The 24,177-nt window shown below is 58.8% G+C and overlaps 1 protein-coding gene across 2 annotated transcripts in view; it reads left to right on the plus strand.

Moving 5' to 3' along the window:
* The first annotated feature begins 267 nt into the window (after positions 1-267).
* Positions 268-24,177, plus strand: part of KIRREL3 (kin of IRRE like 3 (Drosophila)) — a 108,541-nt gene continuing 84,631 nt past the window's right edge. The window contains exons 1-2 of one of the 2 annotated variants that reach the window (XM_012663622.1): positions 268-344; positions 22,394-22,543. In XM_012663622.1, the coding sequence (XP_012519076.1) occupies positions 311-344; positions 22,394-22,543 (184 nt within the window). In that variant the 5' untranslated portion in view covers positions 268-310. The remainder of the gene's footprint in view (positions 345-22,393; positions 22,544-24,177) is intronic. The other variant, XM_012663621.1, reaches the window with a different exon arrangement.

A 24,177-nucleotide genomic window follows, 5' to 3' on the forward strand; every position in this document is an offset into this window, starting at 1 on the left:
CATCTAAGGCCACTTAATAACACCTGTAAATGGAGATGATAAAAAATGGGGTAATAATGGTATATATTGCATAGGGTTGTTGTGAGGATCAAATGAGGAATGATTGGCTTAAAATTAGGCCTGGAACATAATAAGCACTATATAGATGTCGGTTAAATAAAGAAGTAGCCCTGTTCATAAGAGCAACAAGCTTTACAGCCCCCTACAGAGGGGCTTCCCCTAATGCCTGACTGTTCCCAACTCACCCACCTGTGCCTCTCTTCCAGAGCTGGGCCTCCAGAAGAGAGGATGCTGTCTGGTGCTGGGCTACATGGCCAAGGACACGTTCCGGAGAATGAGTGAAGGTCAGTGAGAACCGCCCCACCGTCTCGGGTAATCTGGAGGGAGGAAGCTCTCTCCTACAACTACGGTGCAGAGGAACCGGGAAAACGAACGTGGGGTATCTCAGGAATCAGTTTGATTTCCACGAAGCTATTTATGCAATAACGTGGGGAAGAGCAGTGAACGCCTGACACACAGGATGCTGATTCACGAGCCCTCTCCTTATGCTGTCGTCCCTCCTCCCTTGCGGCCCCCGCTTCTCTTCCTCTCTCTTCCCTGCTGTTTTTCCCACCCACTCCGCAGCCCAATTAAATCTGCTTCCATTGTCTTTTCTGATCCAGACCTCTGTGCCTTCCTCCTCAGTCATTCGTATTTCCTGAATGCCTCTGGAACAGACGCTCTTGACAGGCACGTGGGGGAACAGGGGGGAGCACCAAAGAGGGCAAGGCAGTGTCTTCACTCCCAGAGAACCTGCATTCGGAAACCTTCCCCTTCCAACTGCATGGGCCTACCTCTCCCTCTTACGCACGGCCCACTCTGCCTTCCTCTTGCACTGGGCCTGTCTCCCGGGGCTGGACTGGGTCACCGAGGGCGTGGGGAAGGCATCGACACTGGCGCGGAGGCTGGGGTGTCAGCGGAGTGCTGTCACTCGTGGTCCTGCTGTGGTCGAGAGTCAGGTCCTCTTCCTCCGGAGCCATCTGTCTGTGCAGCGAACACCCCTCTCCATCAGATGCCGCCGACCGTTTGTCAGAATGCAAAAGGAGATGAACAATGGCTTGGAATGCCATTTATTCATTAAGTCAGACACAGGAAGCCTTGGCTTCTCACCAGTCAAGCTTGCCATGAGCTGGGCCCTCCCCTCCCCATGGCCCCTCGTTCCCTCCCCAGGCAAGGAGGCAGCTTCCCTCCACCAGCGCTAGAGTTAGACCACGGCATGGTTTCAGTGCCTCTGCATGCTCCTGGCTGGCTCTCCTCCCGGCCTGGTCCACGACGCCACCCCCCCATGTGCTCCCCAGACCTGAGACCTTGCCAGCCATGGGTCTGTCACCAGCACCCATCATGGCGACAATCTGGCAAGAGCGAGGCCGGCACAACTAAGCACAGGAAGTGATCACCTCCACAGTTTGCTGCCTGTCCGTGTTGGAAAGCAGCGGCCCCCAGGAGCCGCTCCCCGTTTGTGGCCAGCTCCCCATGGCCCAGCAAAGCCAGGGCTGGGGCTGCACTTTCTGCTTCCTGCCAGTCAGCCTCTGTCACTGACTTTTGCCGTTCCCAGCCACCCCCTCCCTTCCCAACACCGCCTCCTTGACAAGATTGCTAGGCAGTAACTCCTAATTTGTGGGAACTGACAGCCTGCCTCTGTCCGTGGTGCTGAATAGACACGTTCTCTTGCTGGCAAAGCTCATTAGAGAAGCTGAACAAGGTTCCTCGGGATTAGGCGAGTCAAAGAGTCAGGAGCTGGGCTGGATCTGAAACCCCAGGCTCCAGGCATCTGACCCCAGCTTCTAGGTGACCCAGGAGACGAGAGTGTGGTGAGCAGGCTGAGCCAACGCGGGTGACAGGTTAGAAATCTCAACTAACAAAGCGGAGACGGGATACGGAGAGGGTGAGACGGTGGGGTGGAGGAGGGGCGCACAGGTGGGTCCGCTTTGTCTCTGGAAGGCAGAAGCAAGGGAGGGGGCAGGCCCTGGACGGGGAAGCCCCTCTGCGTCTCTCCAGCCGGCCCGGCTGCCACGGCGCCACATTACACATCACTCTCTCTCTAACGCGCACGTGCCCATAGCCCAGCACGTCTGCAGGTAAGAAACGGCGTCAGCAAACACGGGGAGCTGTCTTATAGCTGTTATAATTATCTCATACCAATACCCAAAATAATTATAACTTCTGCATATTAATAATTGAACTGGAAAAGCAGCAATGACATAGATCAAGAGACAGAAATCTCTGTCCGTGGGTCATAATACACCTTGGTATAAATTGAACAATTGGTAAAATAGTAAAAAATAATTATTTTTCTCCCAGTTGCTGGAATTAGTGAGATATTAGAACAATTAGCTGCTTCTTCCGTTAGAGATACGGTGGTGATCATCATATTTCCAATTTAGAATAAATATAAAAGACCTACTTGTGCCGTATTAAAGCATATTTGTCCTGTGTAAGAGTATCTAATAGGGTGCCTGTCACCCAGAGAGAAGTGTTTCCCTACTCCATTTATTTCTCTGTTAATTTGGTGTCCTTTTATTGTCTTCTCCTTCCACTCCCCCTCCTCACTACATTCCAAAAAATAACAGCTGAGAAGGAGCAAGAGGAAAATAATGAATGAACAGCAGCTTTATAGATCTGGGGTTTATCATAAGTTAGAGTAATCGCAGTCGGTGCTGTTAAACTACACAAAGCAATAAAAAGAAAATGCTGTTCAAAGATCGTTTAAGGAGGCATGTGATAGTGAGGGAGAGGTTTTCTCCGTTTGGGAGTGCTTAATAGCCTCAGAGTCTGCAGGATTTGCAGGAACGGAGGTGGCTGGGAATAGTGAGTGTGTGTGTTTGTTCTCGCCTGTTTGGACTCAACACATTTGGGCATCACATGGAGATATGAGCAGAAATCAGTGAAGGGCAGACAAGAAAGGAGGGAATAAAGTGAGACTGGGCATAAGAATATAAGATTTGTTTGACATAATTGTCTTCATGTGATTGAGATACGGGTGCTTTGAATAGGAACTGCTGGAGGGAGATCATTTATTTATTTATCAAACTTTCATTAAATACCCTAAAAATAATGCCAGTTTTTCATAATAAGTTCTAAGCATTGTTCTAAGTCCTGGAGCTATAAACGTCAGTGAGACACAGTCCCTGCCCTCAAGGAGCTCACAATAAAAACACGCAGGCACTTCTCAGCGTGACCGTCACCTCCCGGAGAGATCCTGCCTCAGGGCCCTGCCTGAATCGGATACCCCTCCCCCGACCACGTCTCCATCGCGGCGACCAGCCGGTGGACTGTGGGCGCTGATCAGCGTGTGATGGTTGGTTAGGCTGCTTCCCTGTGCGCCGTCAGTCCCACTAGAAAGTCAGCTACGCGGCAGCCGAAGACTCTCCCTTCTTCCTGGCCTATCCCTGGGCCTCAGCCCCGTGTTTTGCACATGGGGAGTGGGATTTCTGTCTGGGTGATTACCCAGTGCCTGATGACGATAGAGGAATGTGCAGAGTCACCCACAGGTGCCGAGCGGCCTTGAGAAGGGGCTGCTCAGGCAAAGCGGGCTGACGTAGAATGTTCCGCAAAATGAGTCTGCCCGCCTCACTAACTCCTCAAGTCTTACCTCGGTGCTGACTCTGGCGCCTCCTTCAATTCCAGAACCGTTCAGTTCCAGCCCTTCCCAGCGGCCGGCCCAGGCGGGTCACAGGGCAGAGGGCTGGGAGGAGAGCCTGCCCTGGAAGCGCCTCCCTCCTTCCCCGCCTGCTCTCCTTCCTCACCCCTCGTACTGCTGGGCCATGTTCGCGGCACCTCCAACCAGGCCTCTCCCAGAGCCGCCCCCACTGTGTGCTCCGCCCCATCCAGTGCAAGCCACGCTCACACACGCACACCCCTCCCTGCCTTCCCGGCTCTCCCCTCTCTTGGGGATCCCAGAGCCGCTCACCTTCTCCGTGCACATTGCTGGCCCAGGGCTGAGCCTACGCGGAGCAGGACAGAAAGCTGCCACGTGGTGTCGTAACAGGGGCTGTGCCTGCCTGGCAGAAGCTCACTGTGCCTCTGCGTCAGAACTGCAGACAACCCCAGAGATCACAGGGCACCCGACTCACCCAGCACGGCCCAGGAGCATCGAGCGACCTGCCTGGGGCCATGGGCAGTGGCTGGAAGAGCGAGGACCACACGGCCTGGGGCTTTGGACACCCAGGGCTCTGCGAACTCTGGAGGAGGAGGCAGAGGCCACACACAGAGGGGAAGCCCCTCACATGTCAGCTTGGTTTGCGCTTTTAGGGTGGCCGGGAAGACAGAGGGACAGGGACGTGAGTCAACATGAGTTGACCTGGGAGAAAATCAGGGACGACCGGAGCGAGGGACGAGGGCGGAGAAGGCATTCCTAAGGGACGGGAAGACTGAGGCCACAGGACTCTTGAGAAGGGTGTTTAAAGGAGAAGAGGGAGGCAGCCCAGGCTTGACCTCCCCCGGCCAACCCTTGAGGCCAAGGCGGGCCTGTGCAGGGGTCTCCTCCCTCCACCGGTGGGTGCTCTCGGGCTGCCGATCCGGGCAGGGACCGTTTCCCAGGACCTGGGCTCCTCCCGGACCCTCAGAATCGCGGTGACGAGCTGCTTCTCTCAGCTCAGCGGAGGGAGAACAGAAATGCCGCCCGGCGCTGCCCCTCTCGCGCTCCCAGCACAGAACTCTTGGCGTGACTAGCAAGGGCAGCTTCCGCTCGCTGGGGACGTCTGGCCTCCTTGGGAGGGGCTGGAGCACCCCAGGAGAGAGCCGGCTGCACAGATGCTGCCCTTCAGGGGCCCCTGCCTGGCGCGCAGCCTGGGCAGCACCCTCGTCCTCGTCGGGCTCTGCGCGCGAGTGCCCCCGGCACGTGCTCCCCTCTCAGCCTGGCGGGGCACACAGAGCCCTGAGAGGATGCGGATCTGCGTCAGAAAATCCGAGTGGCAGCGTGGGAGCCTGTTCTCTCCTATGCAACCCCGCCCCGGTCCGTAGGAAAGAGTCTCAAACCTCCCCTGTTTCCTGCCCGTCCCCCAATAGAGCGGATGAGACAGAGAGGTGCGCGGAATCGGGATGCGTCGCCGAAGGGGCACCGAAGGGCGAGGCGCCAGCCACGGGAGCAAGTCCCTGCAGGCCTGATTTCAGCCCTCTCGTGCATGAAACGGAGTAATATCGGAGCATATCACCCATGGGGCTCCATCTCGGCTCTCAGCACCCCGCCCGCACCCTGCTCTCACCCCTCCCCCACGCTTTAAGTGCCTTGATCCCCAAACAAGCCAGTCCCAGGAGTCGAGCTCCGGGCTTTGCTTGGCAGCCTCCGAGGGCAGATCCCCGTTTCTCTCTCCCACCTGTCCTCGGAGAGTGAATTCAAGCTGTAGCAGCTGCACACTGGGTGGCGGGCGGCGGGAAGCAGGGTTAGGGCGGCCTGGGCCCTTGGCCTAGGGACCTGCCCGGAGAAGAAGGGAGCTGGCCGTTCAGGCGCACAGCCTGGCTCATCTTTCCTGAGACCGTCCCTCCACTGCCCGTGCAGCCCCAGGATGGCGGCTGACACTGTCGTTTTGTTAGTTGGGGCTTTGGGGTACGTTTTTCTTATTTCGTTTTTCTTACTGATGTGTTTTCTTCCACTGGGGCTGCAAAGCCCAGCATTTGTATACTGTCCCTGTTTATTATTTATGGCAAGACTCAGATTTGCAGGGTGCTTTCTGATTGCTATTTAATTCACTCGATGTCTGGGAACAAGAGAACCGCCGTGTCCACTCTCCTGCCACAGTCCCATGGAGGATTCCAGAGCTTTCTCCCGGGCCCATTACTCCAGCCACCATTCCCACCAGGAGCCCTGCTTTTCTCAGGCCAGCGGCCCCCTCGGCGGCAGACCCTGCCAGCCTCTTTTTAAACTTCCCTTTCCCTCGCACGCGTGTCCAACCCCCACCAAGTCCCGGGGATTTTACCTCCGCTCCCTCCCCCCATCTCACAGCCGTGCGCTAGCCCCGTCGCCAAGCTCTCGCCTGGACTGCAGCGGGGCTCTGCCATCTGGCTTCTCACGCCCATGACGTCCCCCCTCTGCCCACCAAGTTCATTCTCCACACTTCAGCCAGAACAGGGTTTCAAAATACAGATCTGATCCTGACACGTTCCCCTTGAGAACATTTCAGTGGCTTTCAGTTGGTTTTAGGAAAGACACCAGAATCCTCGGCACGTTTTGCAAAGCCCCGTGTGCTCCGGCTCCTACCCGCCTCCTCGTCCTCACCTTCCGCCGTGACACTCCGCACTGCAGCCACGCGGCCTTCCTGCTGCTCCTTGAACGGGGCGTGCTCCCACGGCCGAGGGCCTTGTCTACCTGTTTCCTCCTCGTGGGGTGCCGGCCACACTCACCACACCCATCCCCAAACCCTCCCCACGCTGCATCCTGCTCGTCCTTCCGATTGCAGCTCAGGTCTCTTCTCCAGCAAAGCCTCCCCTGACCCCACCCCCACAGTCTGGATCAAGTTCCCGGTATCTGCTCTCATACAGCCCTGTCCCTTCCCAACTTAGCTCCGTCTGCACGTGTGAGATCATGTTGCAGTTTTCTAACTAGTCCCTGCTCCCCTGCCACTCAGTAAGCTCTGCTTAGTCTCCAGTGCATCCCAGGAGCCCAGCGTGCTATTTGCACAGAGTGGACATTGACAATACAGAAAGGAAAGTGACCTTCTGCGCCCTGGCCAGTGGCTCCACGCTGCTGGGACTGGGTGATCTGACGATGACCTGGAGAAGAGGCATCGAGACCCAGGGAAGGGGACGTGACTTGTCCAGAGTCACACAGGCAGCAGGCGGTAGTTTTGGTCCCCGGGAACGTTACCCTCCACTTGCACCCCACTTGGGAGATGCGATACGTCTTATACCCAGATGTTTTGGTTCTGGTTTTTCTTTTTAGCATCGTGACTAGTATTCTTAATGGTTAAGCATAGTGGCTGGGAGTAGGAGAAAGCCAGAGTCAAATCCCAGGTATAGTCAGGGCAGGCTTAGAACTATGTCATTGTAGATTCTCTTTTTTTTTTTGAGACAGAGTCTCACTGTGTTGCCCGGGCTAGAGTGCCGTGGCGTCAGCCTAGCTCACAACAACCTCAAACTCCTGGGCTCAGGTGATCTTTCTGCCTCAGCCTCCCGAGTAGCTGGGACTACAGGCATGCACCACCATGCCCGGCTAACTTTTTCTATATATTTTTAGCTGTCCAATTAATTTCTTTCTATTTTTGGTAGAGACAGGGTCTCGCTCTTGCTCAGGCTGGTCTCGAACTCCTGAGCTCAAACAATCCGCCCGCCTCGGCCTCCCAGAGTGCTAGGATTACAGGCGTGAGCCACCGTGCCCGGCCTGATTCTTGAAGCCAGAAGGGACCAAAGGTCGTCTAGTCCGCACCCTCCGCTGGCTCGGCATCCCTGCCAAGTGCCAATGCATGTAAAGAGTCTGGACACCGTGACGTTGCGTGCTCATTTCTTCTTTCCTACTCTGGGCCTGGCACCATACATGCCACGCCCTCGGCGTGCAAAGACACAGCCCCTGCCTCCCAGGATGCCACCGTGCTGGGGTAGGGGCGACACACGCACAGGCAATCACGATACGGCGTGGCAGCGGCAGAGACCAGGCAGGCAGTGATACCAGGGGCTGTGGGAGCAGAGAGGAACCCAAACTGTAGGCCAAGGGAGCCGTGTCCAGGATGGCTTCCTGGAGAAAGTGGTATCTAGCTGAGCCCTGTGAGCTATCTTTACTTCAAGAGGCATTGAAACCTATGCTTAGATCTCTCCAAAGACAGGAAACTCACTACCTGCCAAGGCCATGGGCAGCTCTCATGAAGGGGGTGCAAACACCATGCCCCTTCAACCCAAGGGTCTGCAGCTTTACATTCTGGCTGTACCGATGACCAGGGGGCCCAGGCCAGGGGTCTCTGCCATGCCAACTGCACTCTGGGGAGGCCTCCCTTCTTCTCTGTGCCTCTCCTTCCCTCCATCCTCAGCCACCCTCCAAGGCTTCATCCCCAAATTCATTGAGGGCCGAGACCCTCCCTCCAGCCCTCGCCGCAGCCTGAAGAAAGGCCCGGAGTAGTGGGGACGCGTGAGGATGCTTAGCGGCCTGTGGCGCCGCGAGGCTTCAGAGCTGGGCGCTGGGCGAGCAGGCTCAGGGTGAGGCGGATTACCCAGGGCTTCTGTCAAAGGGCAGGCGATGCCACCCGAAGGAGCGGGCCCCGCCGTGGCAGAGTGCTCCCGTCGCGGCGCCGGGGCCAGCCTCTGGAAGTAGTGACCCGGGCGTGTTTCCCCCACTCCGTCTGCTTGCTTCCCTGGGCCTTCCCTCCCGAAATGTGTTCGTTTCTATGGAAACTGTGTTGTTACTGGTATGGGAGGAATTTAATGACATTCGGAGGTGCCAAATCAAGTCCATTTATGTAATGGTTCGAAATACACATAATGGCCTACGGAGTATGGGACACGGTGACAGTTTCAGCAACTGCACACCGAGTGTGGGATAAACAGAGCAATGTAATAGTCCCACCTCCGAGTCGAACGTACCAGGAACAACCGCTACTCTTAGCACTGAAGAGCAGCGCTTCGCAACCGTCGTTCAGGAGAGGGTCTCAAACACGACCCCGCTGCCCCCCTCAGCGAGGAAGGACGCCGGGCCCTGGCCCGCACTCGCCAAGGTTTGGCCCAGGACCAGGTGGGGCAAGCACACAGGTGGGCGTGGGCTGCGGAAGGGACTAGGCGCCGTGCCGCTCCCCGGGGGTCCCCTGGGCCGGCCTGCGGACGTCACTGCGGCGATTGACAGCCGCTCCAGTGTCTGCTCCCGCGGCTCATTTCTGTTTGACTCCGAGCTCTCCCAGCGCCTACTGTGTGCCCAGTGCTGCGGGCAACGTGGAGCTGAGTAGCACACGGGGGGCGCCCTGATCGGGGCTCAGTCGGTCCCCGGCTTAGCAGGCCCCAGGCAGGGACTCGGTGCACCAGTTCGTCGGGGAGGGGCAGCGGTGCCAGGACGAGGGCCGACATCGACAGGGACGCCAACAGAGGAGCGAGCTCACGCTTGCGACTGCGGGTGGCTGGAGCCAGCCCCAGAGGGAACCTCTGAGCAGGGCGGCGGGCGGCGGCGAGCGGGCTGTCTGCGCACCTGCTGCCTGGGGAGTGGGCGGCAGCTGCCTGGGGGCGCTGGCTGCCAGCACTTGGGGCCTGCTGCGTGTGAGGGCACAGTGGCCGGCAGGCGCTGTCGCGGGCTGGCCCGGGCACCGCAGCCCTGGCAGAGGCAGTAACAGGCCCCAGAGACCGTCGAGTCCGACGGGCAGATGAGCGTGTAATAGAACAGCGGAAGCAGGGCGGTGGAGAGCTAGAGAGACATGCGAGGGATGTGCTCGCGGGGCACAGAGGGGGGAAAACCGTTGTTCCCGTGGGGCGACCTCAACGAAGCAGGAGAAAGGGACGAAGATCAGCCGCAGCGGCGCAGACGGGGGAGGCACTGTCACACACTCAGGCCGCTGAATCTTCGCCACATCTCAAGGGAGGTGACGTTATCCCCATTTCGAGGATGAGGACACTGAGGCTCAGAGAGAGCAAGTCGTCTACCTGAAGGCACACAGCCGTCATGTGGTAAAGCCATGAGCCAAACACCGGTCTTCTGACTGGCACCACCTGGGGAGCCTTGTGCGTGAGGGCGAGGAGGGCGGGGGAGCCCCCCGTCCCCACCAAGGGCAGATGAGACTGAGCACCTACTGTGTGTGCCTGTGGATTCCTCCCCGTGGCCGGGGACTGCCGTCCCTGTATCGCCCCACCGTGCACGGCCCACGGGCCCACACTCAGCCCGCCAGGTGGCCCCTCGACCCTGCCCCCACAGGGGCTGGACTGACTCCGCTAATGCTCAGAGAACTGTCTGCACTTTACCGCCTGGGGGGAGGGAGGAGGCAGCCCGGAGAGGGGACGCTTCCGCTGAGATGGTGCCCAGAAGCGCACCTCCTGCCCGTCCGTCCTCACCCCTGCGCTCACCTCTGCCTCAGAACACGCGGGGAGGAGGGTCGCACACACACTGCCCGGAGCAGCGCTTCCGCTGCACGTGAGGTTTTGGGTGGCGCGCAGCCTGCACGGTGACACGAGGTGGGAGAAGCTGGTGAGACCCGATCGAACAGGTCTCTCTCTGGCCAAACTTCTCCGGACTCTAATATTCATTTCAAAGGCCCTAGTGAGCTGGAGAAGGGGATGCCTCACAGAGTCTCCCAAACTCACTGGACCACAAAACGTTTTTCCCGTAGCAGGTGTCAGGACTGGCGTTCCCTGGAAGCCACCTTGGGAAATAACGGTTTAAGGCCCAGATCTGCCACTGACTAGTTAGTCCTGTGCGCTTTGTTAAACAAGAATAGATCATACCTGCCTCGCCGGGGCCGGTAAAGTATTGTAACACGGACAAACACACTTTACAAACTGTAAAGTGCTATCCAAGTAGTGCTCTACAAGATGGTGCTACTACTCATTTGCATGAAGCAAACACGCTCAGTTTCCCAGAGAACATTTCGCTGGGGGTCAAAACAAAACAAAAAATAAATAAATAAAGGTTTTGAAAAATTAATTTTGTTCCTAACTAGGTATAAGACTTGATCTCTCTTGACCTATATTTTCACATCCACAAAGTGGCTGTACTCATACGCTAGCCCTCTCTCCTCATGGCGTGTTGTCAGGAGAGAATGTGCGTCATGGCGGTGCAGGCGCTTTGAAAACTTGTAAAGCGCCGTAAGATGCACGCGTTGTTACCAGTGCTGCACGTTGCTGCCCCCAGTCAGCCCACTCGTGCTGACGTCAAATAGGGGGCGTGTTGCAGGAGGGGATGGGCGAGTGGGAGACAGGACAATGCCTGGTAATCGTCACTCGTGTTTGGGGTGTCGGGAGCCTTGTCTGAGCACGCCACTGAGGGAGAGAGTGGGTAGTGCGCGGCGAACAGGCAGGAGCCCCTCACCCCTGCCCCCGGGAGGCCGGCACAGGCTCTGCGCCTGGTTCCAGGCAGCTGGCAGGGGGGACGCACTGGGCCGCCCAGCGCCACTGGGGAGCTGAGCTGTCCAGCGTGCACCGTGGGGACCTGCCCTGCGGCTGGGGAAACGGATGCCACTCCACAGACCACTGGGCAGCCTCGGGCGAGTTACCGCCACCGCTGGGCCTCCAGGTCCACACTGTGAAATGAGGATAAGAAGGTCAACGCTGAACAACGGTGAGGTCCAACTCCAGGCTCAGCTCTCTGGAAGAGGGCTTTGTGATGCCGAAGCGAGAAGGGTTATTATTCGTCCGCGCACATCTACTGAGCATCGACTGTGTGCCAGGCACCGTGCCCGGCCCTGTAGACACACCGCTTTGTTTAGCCACCTCCACGGTCCCGAGAGGTACCTGTTACTACTCACGCTCTCACACAAGCAAGTGGAACTCAGGAAAGAGAAATAACTCGCCCAAGCCACACGGCTAGCGGATGGCAGCGCCCACCCTGAGCTCTGCGTTAAAGGGCTCCTCCTTGTTCTCGGGCCTCCCGTGGAGCCCGCGGGCGCCTGCCCTGCCACGCCTGCCGGCTGCTCCCCGCTCTGCACACCTCGTGCTTCCTGCCGCCAGTGCCCCGTCCTGATCCAGACCAGAAGGCCCTGCCATCCTCCCTTTGGGCCCGAGGCCACTCTGCTTCGTCTTCCCTCCCCCACGCTCTGCACGCCCTCCCTGCCGGCTCGTGCTCCCTGCCGGCTCGTGCTCCCTGCCGGCGGTCACCCCGGGGTTCTCGCCTCCGCCCCGTCATCTCTCATCAGGGCTGGTCATCAAGTGATGGGGAGATTGAACACCCCCCCCCCCCGAAAAGGTGGGCAGTGCCAGGTGACAGCCAGCCGAGACTCCCGCTCCGGAGGATGTCTCTGAGGCGCCTGGCTCTCTCCCATCCACCACACGGCGCGAGGACACAACCATCCCTGCCGACCTCTCCCCTGCAGGGCAGTTTCGTGTTATCTCGGCTCATGCCTTCTCCAGCGATGAAGAGATTGTTCTAAACCTGCCGCCCCACCAGCTCTGCTCCTGGCTTCCGAGGCCGTTAAGTTTCATTATAACAAATAAACACCACAATGACATTTATAAGTTACCACTGAGCACAGAAGCACAAATATGAAGCAGATAAACTGCATTTGATCCAAATAATTACTGCAGGCAATATCGGGCTTAGTCTGAGCTGGCAGCCAGGTACTGAGTAATTTATTAGATTGCATGAGGCAATGTTGCACGTCGAGTTTTTCATTATTGTGTCTCTTTCCCTCTCCGTGGCCTAAATAGGTTAGAGAAGTTTAGACAGTGCAAGGCCAAACAAAGACAGACTTTGCTCAAGCAGATTAAGGCCGGGAATGCCGGCCAAGTGTCCAGGAACGGCCGCTTCCCAAGCAACACTGCACTTGCAAGAGAAGAAAGGGCTAAAGTGATTACCCTGATGCTGCCAGCCAAGGACAGCCCCCGCACGGCCGCCGCTGGCCCGGATACAGACAGAGGCCCGTGGAGGGAGTAAACGGCAGGGCTGGATGGAGCCCCCAGGACACCGAGCCTGGGCTCCTGCCGCAGACTCTGCCAAAGACCCTCTATCAAAAGGCCCCAGGTAGCCCCAGGCAGCTCCCAACCCCAGTCCCAGACCTCTCCTCCTGCAATAAATGAAGAGAAGGAAGCAGTCCGCCAGCCAATTCTGCAAAACAAAGCGAGGAGAGCTGGCTACAAGCGGCCATCTCCCTGCCAAACGCGAACTCATAAAGTCTGATTCAGGGGCTGCGATACCTCGGGCTCAGAGTCCCCCCTGCCCCGTCTCCCAGCCTCAGTAAATTACCCAATAAGCAGCACGGACCTGTGGTTATTGTGCAGTTAAACGGTATTTGCCCAGTAAATTCTGAGCAGAGTGCTAACGGTGATATACAGTAACTAATTACGGACATGAATTCTCTCCCCAAGACGCCAAGCGTTACCAAATATTGCTGCATTTAGGGGAGGCGGCTTGAAAGCTGCTCGGTTCTCCCCAGTGAAGCCGTGAGTAACTCTGCGATTACGGGGCTGCTGCCGTCTCCAGGGGCACTCCCGGCTAGAAAACAGGGATGTCCTGGGGTGGGGGGGCAGGCAGGAATCGGGCCGCATCTCTCAAGATCGCGCCCATTTGCTGCCCCGGCGGAAGGGCCTAGCCAGGCACCAGCTGGTCCTCCTTGGGCTGTCGCACAGCACATAGCGGCTCAGCACCACGGTGGCTGCTGCAGGGGCCACGGCTCCGCAGGGCGGGGGATGGAAGTCATCACTCACCGCGCAGCCTCTGCAGGGCTCGGAGCGGGGACGCGTGGGCAGGGTTAAAACGGCCGGAGCAGACCACCTAGCCCTACAGCGCTGCTGATGGAGCTGACCTGACCTCAGCCCAAGGGCACCGTGGGAGCAACAGAGGTTTCTCTGGTCCACGGGTGGGGCCAGGGCTGCACCCTGGGGGCACGTGTCTGTGTTTGCAGCTCAGCTGGGGGCAGTTAGGGGACACAGCAGTGGCCTCTGCTCTCTGAAGAGGAGACCCCACAGGTCAAACACCCTCTGCGGACCAGTGCTGTCGTGCAAACAAAGGCCACAGCTGGAGTCACGAGGAATCCTGGGTCTCCCAGGCACTGAGACCGGGGATGGGAAGGCGTCTGTGTCTCAGGACAGTTCATGTGGCAGTGGCCAGCCTGGAGCTGGGGCCACTCCCGCTTCGAAGGAGCTCTGTGCCTGCCGGTCTCACCCTGCCTGTCACCAACTCATCCTCCGAGATGCCTGGGCTCCGGGACCCAGCCTGAGCCTCCTCCCTTCCCGGCCCGGCCCGGCCCGGCCTGCACCCCGCCTCGCCCTCCCCCGAGCTCAGAATCTCCCCCTACAGACGTTTCCACTTGACACAGTCGGCTAGGCTGGGGCAGTGCCTGCAGGTTACTTCTGTTGTTTTTGTCGATACTGCGTTCTCGTGTTGGTGCCGACAACCCGAGCCCTCGCGAGGGCCCCTGTTCCATGGTGACGGAAGGGCAGAGTGAGGGAGAAGAGAGGGCATGGGGAGGGGACATCGTGGTATTCAAGTCTCTGCATGGGGCCTGAGGACAGAGCCTTCTCCGTGGGGGTGTGGGGTAGGTGACGCACTTTGCGTGAGAGTTACTTGTGCTTAACATCCAGAACCAACCCGAAACCAGGCCCACAATCCCAGGGCAATGAGAAGAAGAATCGCTTTTTTAATTAGGACACACATGTACCCAGCTCTCAATTTTCTGTTGGCAAATTGTCCCCATTCCTGGCAAATGCTGTCACCGGGTTTGCTTAATGAAGTCCTCTGTTAACATTTCACAGCTTCTTATTTTGCTGCTGTTTGCGCGAGGCCCAAAGGGAATGAAAGTCCTTTTAAAGGCAGAGTCGGTTAACGTCCCCACCCCCTCCCAGGGAAGGTTCGAGCTGAGAGACAGCAGCTGGGGAGGGTGGGGGTTCGCCCCACTCGAGCTCTGGGCCCGTCTCCACCCGGCTGAGCAGGAGGCAGGGAGGGAAGCCCCTCACTGGGTTGCGGGTTTTTATAAGTATTAAAAATTCCCAGAACATCAAACACATCCACATTCAAACATGAATATCAAAATCCACCCTTAGTCAAAAATAAACATCACTTAGGGTTATTCGCTATTTTGGATCGCCACCATTTCGGATCATTCACACCCTTGCTCCTCTCCCTTAACAAAGATGTGGAGTCGATTGTGTCTGGTCCCCAAGAGGGGAGAAACCGGGGCGTTGGATCCGCTTCCCACCGGGAACAGCTCCGGCTGCGGCGAGCACCAGGTCCAGGCTGTGATGCTCGGTGCAGGCCGTGAGGGAGGCCAAGTGCCTCGTGTGAAGGCGAGACGCCTCGGCCGCACCGCGCAGGCCCGGGCCTGTCCGTGGGAGGTGGCCGCGTTGCCCTCCATGGGACATGGAGACCGTGAGGACCGCGTGGGTCTTCGGGATTGCGCGAGGGACCTCGGGTCCACCGCAGAGGCAGGACCCAGTCCCGCCAGCCCCCCTCAGCTCCGCCTGCACTCGTTTCATGCACGGGGTTCCCCACGAGAAAAGGCGTGAAAATACTGACCTCGTCCAACGCCGGCACTGTGCCGTTGGGAACACCAAGGCACACCCAGAGAGGGGCGGCAGAACCAGAGCCAGACGGAACCTGGCCCGAGCCGGTGCCTGTGTGCGCGCAGCAGTTACTGGCCCGGCTCAGACCCGCTATCCCAGAATCTCCAAGTTGGAGCCCAGGAAACTATTTTTTAAGCGAGCTTCCCAGGTGACTTGTCATGCGCATGAAAGTTTCGAACCATTTCTGACTGGCAAGGACTATAGCAGATAAAATTATCATTTTGTTGTTTTCAAATGATGCTTGGGACGTGGATCTTCCCCAAACAAACCAAGTGTCCTTGGAAAATGTACTTTTACTTCCTTGCACCTTGGTTTTATTATTTCCAGCCTTAGGAACCCCCAAAAAGCGCCTTGGGTGCATTAGAAAATGGGGCATTGGGGTTGGGAGAAGGGGCCTACATACACTCTGCGTCTTGCAGGGGAGGGACCGCGCCTTGGAGAGGGGAGAGTCAGGCCCAAGGGCGCACGGCTGAGAGAGGGCGGAGCTGGCATCAAACCGGCGCCTCTGGGCCCAGGTGCTCACAGCACGGGCAAAGCTTCGAGCGTCCCTTCGTGCAGTCACTAGAAAAGGGAGCGAGAGCCGTGGGCACCATGGGTCAGCCAGTCTGCGCCCAGCCTCCAGCCTCTCCCAGCGGTGCCCGCGCCGATGCCCACCGAGAGGGGCCGTGGACGCTCCCCTGCCCGCAGCCCAGTTCCGTGCCTGCCCTCCAGCACCACTTTCTTCCTCGCCTTCCCCAACGGCTCAGGGGTGCACATCCCAAACCTGAAGACAGGGGGGCCTGAGACTCAGAGAAGGACAGGGACGTGGACGGGCCCCGGGCCCAGCGGCAGCAGGCCCGAGACCACAGCCAGGGTTTTTGCTGCGTGGGCTGCCAAGCATCTCCCGTCTCCACCCTCCCACCACCACACACTCCCTCTGCACTGCCCGTCCCCATCTCCGGCGGCCCTCCAGGTGACCTCGGGCGGGATGGATGGGCTCCTCACAGACACCTGGAGTCAGTACTTCCAGCGACACTTATCAGCGTCTTCCTGGCACCCAGGCCTCGGCTGGATGGATGGAGGAATCCCTCTCCCTGCCACTAATGAGCACGGCGCAGGCTCTGGCTGGGGCCGGGAGGCTGATAACCAGTAGGCAAAGGATTTATGGTGACTTTGGACTCACCCTGCCCCGGCCGGGCCGATTGCTCTTCATTAAAGACCCGGCTGTCCGGAACAACCTTGGTGGACTGTGTGTGCCGGGAGAGAAGCGTGAGGCCGGGAGAACGTGCCTTCTGCCTTCCTGCCCTCTTCTCCAGCCCCGGGAAGAGCAGTCTCTCTCTCCTGTGTAAGCCCAAACACAATTCCAGCACAATTTCTGGAACATTCATGACCTTGGCAAGCTTCTCCTCACCTGTGTATCAGAATTAGGTTACCTGTGGCTGTAAATGGCAATGTTGAGGTTGAAAATGTTTCCGAGTCTCTCTCCCAGTAGAGGTCTAGCAGATATCAATGATGAAGACAAGGCTCCATCTTCCACCTCTGCCTGGTTCTCCTGGCTTCTGTGTTTATATCTGCAGTCCCAGTCCCAAGGAAGAAGATTGTTCTAGATGATCACTTGCCATCCTGACAGGGCTCGAAGCCTGTGCAAACCTTGATAGGAGTCAGATGTTCCACCCAAGGCCCCTGGCCCCACCAAGCCCCTCGCCCGCTTGCAGTCCAGCTCGGCCCCCAGCCCGGCTTGGCTCACAGGGGCCGGCCATGGCCCCGGCATCGTGCCACCTGCTGCGCACACCAGCGTCGAGAGCCCCCTGAGCGCACAGGGAACTGTACCGGCTCCTCCCACCGAGAGGAGAATCTGTTCTTGTCTTTAGTGAAAACTTGTCTCTTCGATAAGTCACCGGGTACTAATCGAACCCCCTGTCCCCATGCACGGTAGAGAGCCACCTCCCGCTCCAGGTGGAGCTCAGGGGAAGGGCTTTAGGAGCGGAAGAGCACTGTCCCTGGAGAGAAAGGCGGGATCTCCCTGAGCGCGCACGGCGAGGCAGGCCTGGCCCAACACCTGGACGGCCACCTCACCTCTCTCCGCCGCGACCTTCTGCGGCGGGGTCGCTGCCCCCACTTTGCAGACAGGTGAAAAGAGGCTCAGTGGGGTGCCAGGACCAAACCCGGTGCGGTCTGCTGCCCGAGCCCACTCGTGCCCACTGCGCCATCTGCCTCCGTCTCGGGCCCTGCCAGGCCAAATGGCGAGGAGCTCGACGGGCTCTTCGGAGGGAAGTGGTGTGAGGGATAGGGGTCCGCAGGCCCCCAGAGCGCCAAGTCCGCGGCACAGGGAGACGAGTCACCCTCCTTTGTGACTGTCCTCGAGACTCCTCCGCCCGGGCCAGGGGCAGCGGACAAGGGTCTAAGGCGGGTCCTGTGAGTGTCCGGGGCGCGAGGGCTGCGTAGGGAAGGGCGCGAGGCCCAATAAGGACCCTCGGATGCAGCGCTGGAGCGGGCTGCGGGGCTGACGCCCCTCACGACGGCGCGGTGCCCAGGGCTGCACCGTCACATGGGCCTGACACGCGCCCGTCTCGGAGGACTCTCCGGAGAATCCCGTGCAATGGCCCAAGCAGAGCTCCGTGACATGCTTCCCACTCGATGAAAGTGAGCTGTGCTGATTTGATAACAATGAAGATACTATCATATGAAATGTCATAATACAGCATCTAATGTGCACTTAGATGGAACACAGGTCATCAGAACTATCACTTCTCTTTCTTTCGTGCCTCCCAACGCCATGGTGTTGACCCGTTGCTGGGGAGGAGACTGTGCGTGAACTTAGGGAGAGCAAAGGAATCACGTTTCACGCCAAAGATCCTCTTTACATCTGAGCAGGCTGCCTGGCTGGGGGAGTGAAGACTCGTTTGAGAATTAAAACCCAGGTTTGACCCCTTCGTTCAACAGCCAACGTGGGAGGGGGGGAGGACACGCAGCTGCAGCCAGAGGCACGTGGGTGTGAGCCGACTGCGGGACCGCGGACAGGTCCTTGGTGTCTGGGAGCCTCAGTCCATCCGTGCACATGAATGACAATGGCTACCGTGCCATTGTCACCGTACCGTGCCATTGTACTGTGCCACAGGGACCCTGTGACCTGGCATCAGGGCCGCCCGTGAATAACTTGGCTACTTTTTTGCCTTTAGACTCTGCCCTTCCCTTCCGCCCAGCACCTCTCTCCTTCTGGGTGGTGTGCTCGGCACGGGACCTGCCTGGCGGCCGTTCTTGATGCAGAAGCACTTTCCCCGCCGTGACCGCGGGTCTCAGGAGATAAACTGGAGCAGGCAAGCCACCAGGGCACACTTAACGGAGGGGACTCGGTGTCCACGCACGGCTGGACGCCGGGACACGAGACGGATAGGACAGCCCTGGCCCTGCCCGTAGGAAGTGCACTTTTCTCCGTCAGCGTCTGACATACAGTAGGTGCCCGATAAGGGCTTGGAGAGACTGAGGGAGACGAGAGGCGGAAACTCGAGGAAGGGGGACGAGGGGAGAAAGCGCGAAGACCCCCTGGGTCGCGGGAGCCGCCTGGGAAGCGCTGCGCCTGCGGTGACGGGCGGGGTTGCTCAGGGAGGCCTGGGGCAGAGGGTGCACCCCAGGAGGACGGAACAGTGAGGACACGAGCAGGTGACATCGGCGACCAGCTGACACAGCGCTGGCATCGAGCACCTGGGGAGAGGAGAAGTCGGATTCCAGAGGCTGCAGTCCCGGCTGGGAGGCCGGGCGTGACCTGCAGACAGTGGACAGCCATGAGATTCCACCCCTGCAAAGGGGAAACCAAGAAAAGTGGAGATTTAGGAAGAAAACCCAGGGCAGTGTGCGCGACGGACGAGGGGAGCGCTCAGCCTGTCGCCAGAGCCCGGGCTGCGCTTGGGCCGGGGCGGGGGGACGGAGAAGAAAAGGGGAGGCTGAGAGAGATGGGGAGAGAGGCTGGGCCACACTCGGCGATGGTGACAGGTTAAAAATAAAGTCCCAGCTACCGGGGAGGCTGAGGCGGGAGGATCACCTGACCCCGGGAGGTCAAGGTCACAGTGACCTGTGATTGTGCCACTGCACTGCAGCCTGGGCGACAGATCAAGACCCTGTCTCCAAAAGAAATACAAATAAACATGGTGAGGGGCACTCACTGCCAGGCTCCGCGCCGGGCGTGACGGGAGGACAGCTGCCAGGGCCTGGAGGGGGCCGGGCCCCGCCACCTGCTTCTCGCAGGACGACAGAGCACCGCCCCACAGCAGGCTTCCGTGGGCGTGTGGAATATTCGGACGTCCCCCAGGAGCTCCCCGTGTCCTTGAGGCTCTACGCAGGAGGAGACAGAAATGACCCCTTCTTCGGAGTCGGAGAGGAGATGGGCGAGAGCAAACAGCAGCGCGGGAGGGCAGCAGCGTCCTTCCACTGCTCACCTGCGCAGAGCGCCGCGGCTGGCACCTGTGCTCCCGGCGCGGACGGGGCGGTCCCATCCCTTTGCCTCACCCGAGATCCACTCCAGACTCTCAGGAACACTCAGTTTAAGACCCGTGGAAAAAGCATCTCACTGATTTGAAAAAAAAAAAAAGTACTTTTAACATAAGGTGCAAAAATTAAAATTAGACTGGAGAGGGAAATTGTCAATTAGAGTACTAACTGTCCCCCCACAAAAGTAATTTGCAAGTCATGTTTTTTGAGTGGTTGTTCAGCACTATCCTGTGTTTCTCCCCCACAGAAACATTCTTCCCACAGAAGAGCCAAGCAGGTCCCAGCAGACAACCGTGACAGCAGAAGCCCTTAGGATGGTGGCCGCAGGGCCCTGTCCCCGCCCCCCGCCCCCCAGCCTGCTCAGATCCCACCCACATCTGCTCTGCCCTCCTAGACCCCAGGTGCCTGCCCCTCTCCTGGCTCAGCCGGCCCTCCACAGTGGCCTCGTGACCACCCGGAATCCATCCCGCCTCGCCTGGTCTCGCAGGTGGCCTCTCCCTCGGGGCACCAGCCAGTCCAGCCCACCCTGGCCCCGGGAGCCTCCTGTGCCCCACCTCCCCGGGCACTCGCACCCCTCCTCCCGTCCTTCCTCCGAGAGGAAGCAGGACTGGGGGACGGGACGGCCGTCTGCTGCAGGCGCTGCCCGGTGCTGGCATTTCGGACCTTCTCTCAGTGCCCGCCAGCTCCCAGCTGACAGCCTGCTGACGCCCTCCGACAGCACAATCCCTGGCAGCTACGGGCTGCCTGGACTCTGCCCTTCTTGCAAGAAAGATTTTGAGACAAAAGAATGAGCCGCGAAATCAGCGCTAGAGGAAGGGGACAGCCCTCCCTGCCCACCCCGTCCTGTCCGCCCGCGTGCCCCCGCCCCCACCTCCGCTCCTTCCTTTCTCCCCCTCGCTTCACTCTGCTCACTTTCTCCTCTCATCTCTTCCTTCCTTTTCTCTCCTGTTCTGGTGCCAGAAACAGTCTAATTACAACAGAGAACTTGAAGAGACAGAGAGAGAGAAAAAAAGATCACCATACACAGCTGATTAAAATGTCCTGTAAAATCTAATTTGTAAAGCCCAAATCAGAATAAGAAGTGTTACTCCCAGAACTCAAGGCCAATTTGATTTCTAATGAGACTCCTCAGACCCCGCCAGGATCTCAGCAGGCTGTGGCCCGGCTTCCGTCCCGCCTGCCGCCGTCTGCTGAGATCATGCCTCCCTGGGGAGAGGCCCAGCTTTGCCGTCTGCCCTCCCTGTACGCCAAGTGCCCCTTCCTGGGGTCGCCTGCCGCTCAGCGCTCGTCCTGTGTGTGGTCGGAGCCCAGGGCTTCGTGGCCCTGGGACGGGCAGCAGCCGGCGTCCAGGAGCTCCGTAGCTGACTCTCCCGGGTCAGGGAGCTGTCCCCCCCAGGCCCGGTTTGCCGCTGTGAGGTCTCCGACTGCGCAGAGCAGGGCTGGGAAAGGGTGAGGGCTCAGAACGCAGATGGACCCGAGCTCGAACCCTAGCTCCACCACTCATTAGCTGTGTGACTTTGGGCAGGTTACTGTACCTCTCTGATCCTGGATTCTTTATTGTAAAAAGAAGCTATCTCTGCCCTAAAGTATGAATGTAATTCAGTGGACTGCAGGAGAAAGGCGTATGTGAAGCACTGATGGCATTATGGGCCCGGTGCCCAGCGTCCATGTCCCGCTGTCAACCGTGGCTCTGAGGGAGCACGGATCACGTCACCCCTGCTCTTTAGCAGCTGCCTCCAGGACCAGGCTGAGGGGCCCACACACCGCATAGCTCAGCGACGAGAACATGGTCTTCGGAGCCAGAAAGACGGGTTCACGGCCCCGCCCGCCACCAGACAGCTCCCTGGGCGATGCAGCCTCACCCCAAGCCTCGGTTTCCCACACCCGTGGGAGTGGCGCTCCTGACACCCACAGAAGGCCGCCGCAGGAGGGCAGGCGTGGACCAGGCAGGGACCCGCAGGCGCTGCCCCTGTTACTGTCTCCACCCCGTGCCTCATTGCCCCACCTGGAAAATGGGCATAAAAGCAGCACCTACCGTTTTTAAGTGGTTATGAGGATGAAAATATGAACAGCTAATATTTTAAACCTTAGAACAGAGCCTGGCCTGTCGTACGCACCGTGGATGTGTTTGTTTCGTGAGACACTGGGAGCTGACCAGCTTCGACGGCTCCGTGCCGTCTTGTTTTGGGGTGTGGGTGGGGCGGCGGGGGGTGCACCGCTGACTTCTCCCAAGCGATCACGAGGCTGCAGGAAAGAAGGGGACAGGGAGGGCATGGTGGGGCCCGGCCACCTGCTCCCTCCACCGCACTAGCCACAGGGCCACCGCCCGCTCCTCTGAACTCGGCCCTCGGCCCATCTGGGAGGCTCTGAAACAACAAAACATTTAACCAAAACCACGCCACTCCCCACCCCCACCGCCCTGGTGACAGGCAGGGCCTCTCCTGCGTCTGCACCTTGTGGACGAGCGCCGAGCTGGGGGGGGGTTGCTCAGTGGAAGGGGGGCGGCACATCCCAAGTGGCAGCTGACGGCCCCTGGGAGGCCGGGGCGTGGCTGGGCCACCGCAGTGTTAGGGGTTGATGAGCAGAGGGGCTGCAGCTGGGAGCCGGCCCCGACGGGAGGTGACCGGGCTGGGGCAGAGACGGGGGAAACGCCACCGGACCCCCAGCAGGAAGCCGGGTGCCCCGGGGGGCCTGCGGACCTGCACCAGCCTCCGCTCTGCGTGCGTAAGGGGAGGGCGGCCTTCACCTGCGCGCGACTGACCGTGTGCTTGTGTCCTTCCAGGCCAAGTCTACTCCTTCAGCCAGCAGCCCCAGGACCAGGTGGTGGTGTCGGGACAGCCGGCGACACTGCTGTGCGCCATCCCCGAATACGATGGCTTCGTTCTGTGGATCAAAGACGGCTTGGCCCTGGGTGTGGGCAGGGACCTCTCAAGTGAGTACCTCCCCACCCGTCCGCCCCCAGGAGCTCCCAGCTTCCCAGGCGTTCGGGGGTCAAATCCCCAGCCTTCACTGCAGCTCCCCTGGGCAGAGTCAGGCTGGGCTAGTCCAGAGTCCTGGGACTCCAAGGGCCCCCGACTATGAGTAATGAACCACAAGGACCCCCCGTGCTGGCTGTCAGTCCCAAACCTGACGTGATGTTGCCCCGGAGAGTCTCCTCCAAAGTCAAACATGACTCCCATGAAGTTCGATTTCCAGAAATCGAGTGTTCCTGTTTCTTGGCCCAAAACGTATCCCCCACTTAGCAAGGCGTGACGATTAAGGAAACAGAAGCACAGCCCGGCTCCCAGGCTTCCCACCCACCAACGAGCCAAGAAGCTGAAAACTCACAAAGAAACCTGGTCGATCTTAGGGGCCATCATGTGATGGGAAGGAAAGAAAAGACAGGACACGTCTAAAATAAACTCCAAACCTTGTTCAGCCCACCCAGGCCGGGGTTCCCCAAAGCTGCCCCGGAGAAATGGGGGTCCCATGGCTGTTGACGGCTGGCGTGCAGACTCACTGGCTCGCGTTAACTCTTGTGAATGGGGACCCCGTAAGCCCACACAGACGCCTCTCCAGTCCCTCCTCTCCCCGGGGGAAGCAAGAACGGAATGGTCCCCGTGGTCCTGTCACGCGTCAGCCGTCATCCTCCTGCCCTGCAGAGAGTAGGCACGCGGGTGTTTGCCAGGCTTGGCACAAGCCGGCCATCATTGCCCTGTGCTTTGGGAACGGCTGAGGGTGGAGGAGAAGAGAAAAATATTATTCGGCTGGAAAGTAACTTTGCCTCTCCCATGGCATGCAGCTGCAGGAAACTGAAAACCAAGTGATGCTTGGGAAATTAATGTTTTAAAATGCGAGTTATGTCTTGCCAAAAACGGCTATTGAAACATGATAGCAATGGTCAATAGTCGTCTCAGGGTTTGAATGCTGCAGCCCAGCTGAGCGTGGATAAAATACACAATAATATCTCCGAAATATACTGTGCTGCCGTAAAGCTTCAGCGTTATGGGAACCAGCCAGTTTCAGAGACTCTGAACTCCCTTCCCCTAGAGAAACGGGGCAGTGATAGGACCGTCCCCAGCTAGACCGCTCATGCTCCGGGGGCTGTGGGCCCGGCGTGGCCCTGGTGCTGGGTCAGGTGGCCGTCTGGTTTCCTGGCCAGTGGTTTTCAGCCTTCAGTCAGGGACAGGGGCTTGTTGGGTCAGTGGCCAAGAGGAGGCCCAGGTCACTAGGGATTGTTCACAGAGTGGTCACCGTGGCATAGATCATTGACTCCCTGGCTTCCCGTTCCATAAATGGCTCCTGGAATCCAGGATTGGGGCCTGCTCAGCACTGAAGGACGGAGGCCTCTCGTGAGCTAGGGTCTGTTTCCTGTCCAGCCTGACTCGGTTGACCCTCTCCGTGCAGAGCCAATGAACACAGCTCCTGATAAAAAAGTAGTTTATGCCCTATGTTTGATCACTTGTCCCAAAAATAGCGTCATGGCAATAATGGTAGATGCTTGCGTGCTCAATAAATACTGCTCGCGTGCCTGGTGAGAAAGTCGACATCACAGAACTCAGCTCCGTACGGCAAGTATTTGCAGAG

Source organism: Propithecus coquereli, unplaced genomic scaffold (assembly GCF_000956105.1).
Source record: "Propithecus coquereli isolate 6110/MARCELLA unplaced genomic scaffold, Pcoq_1.0 Scaffold815, whole genome shotgun sequence".
In the NCBI taxonomy this organism is placed as follows: Eukaryota; Metazoa; Chordata; class Mammalia; order Primates; family Indriidae; genus Propithecus; species Propithecus coquereli.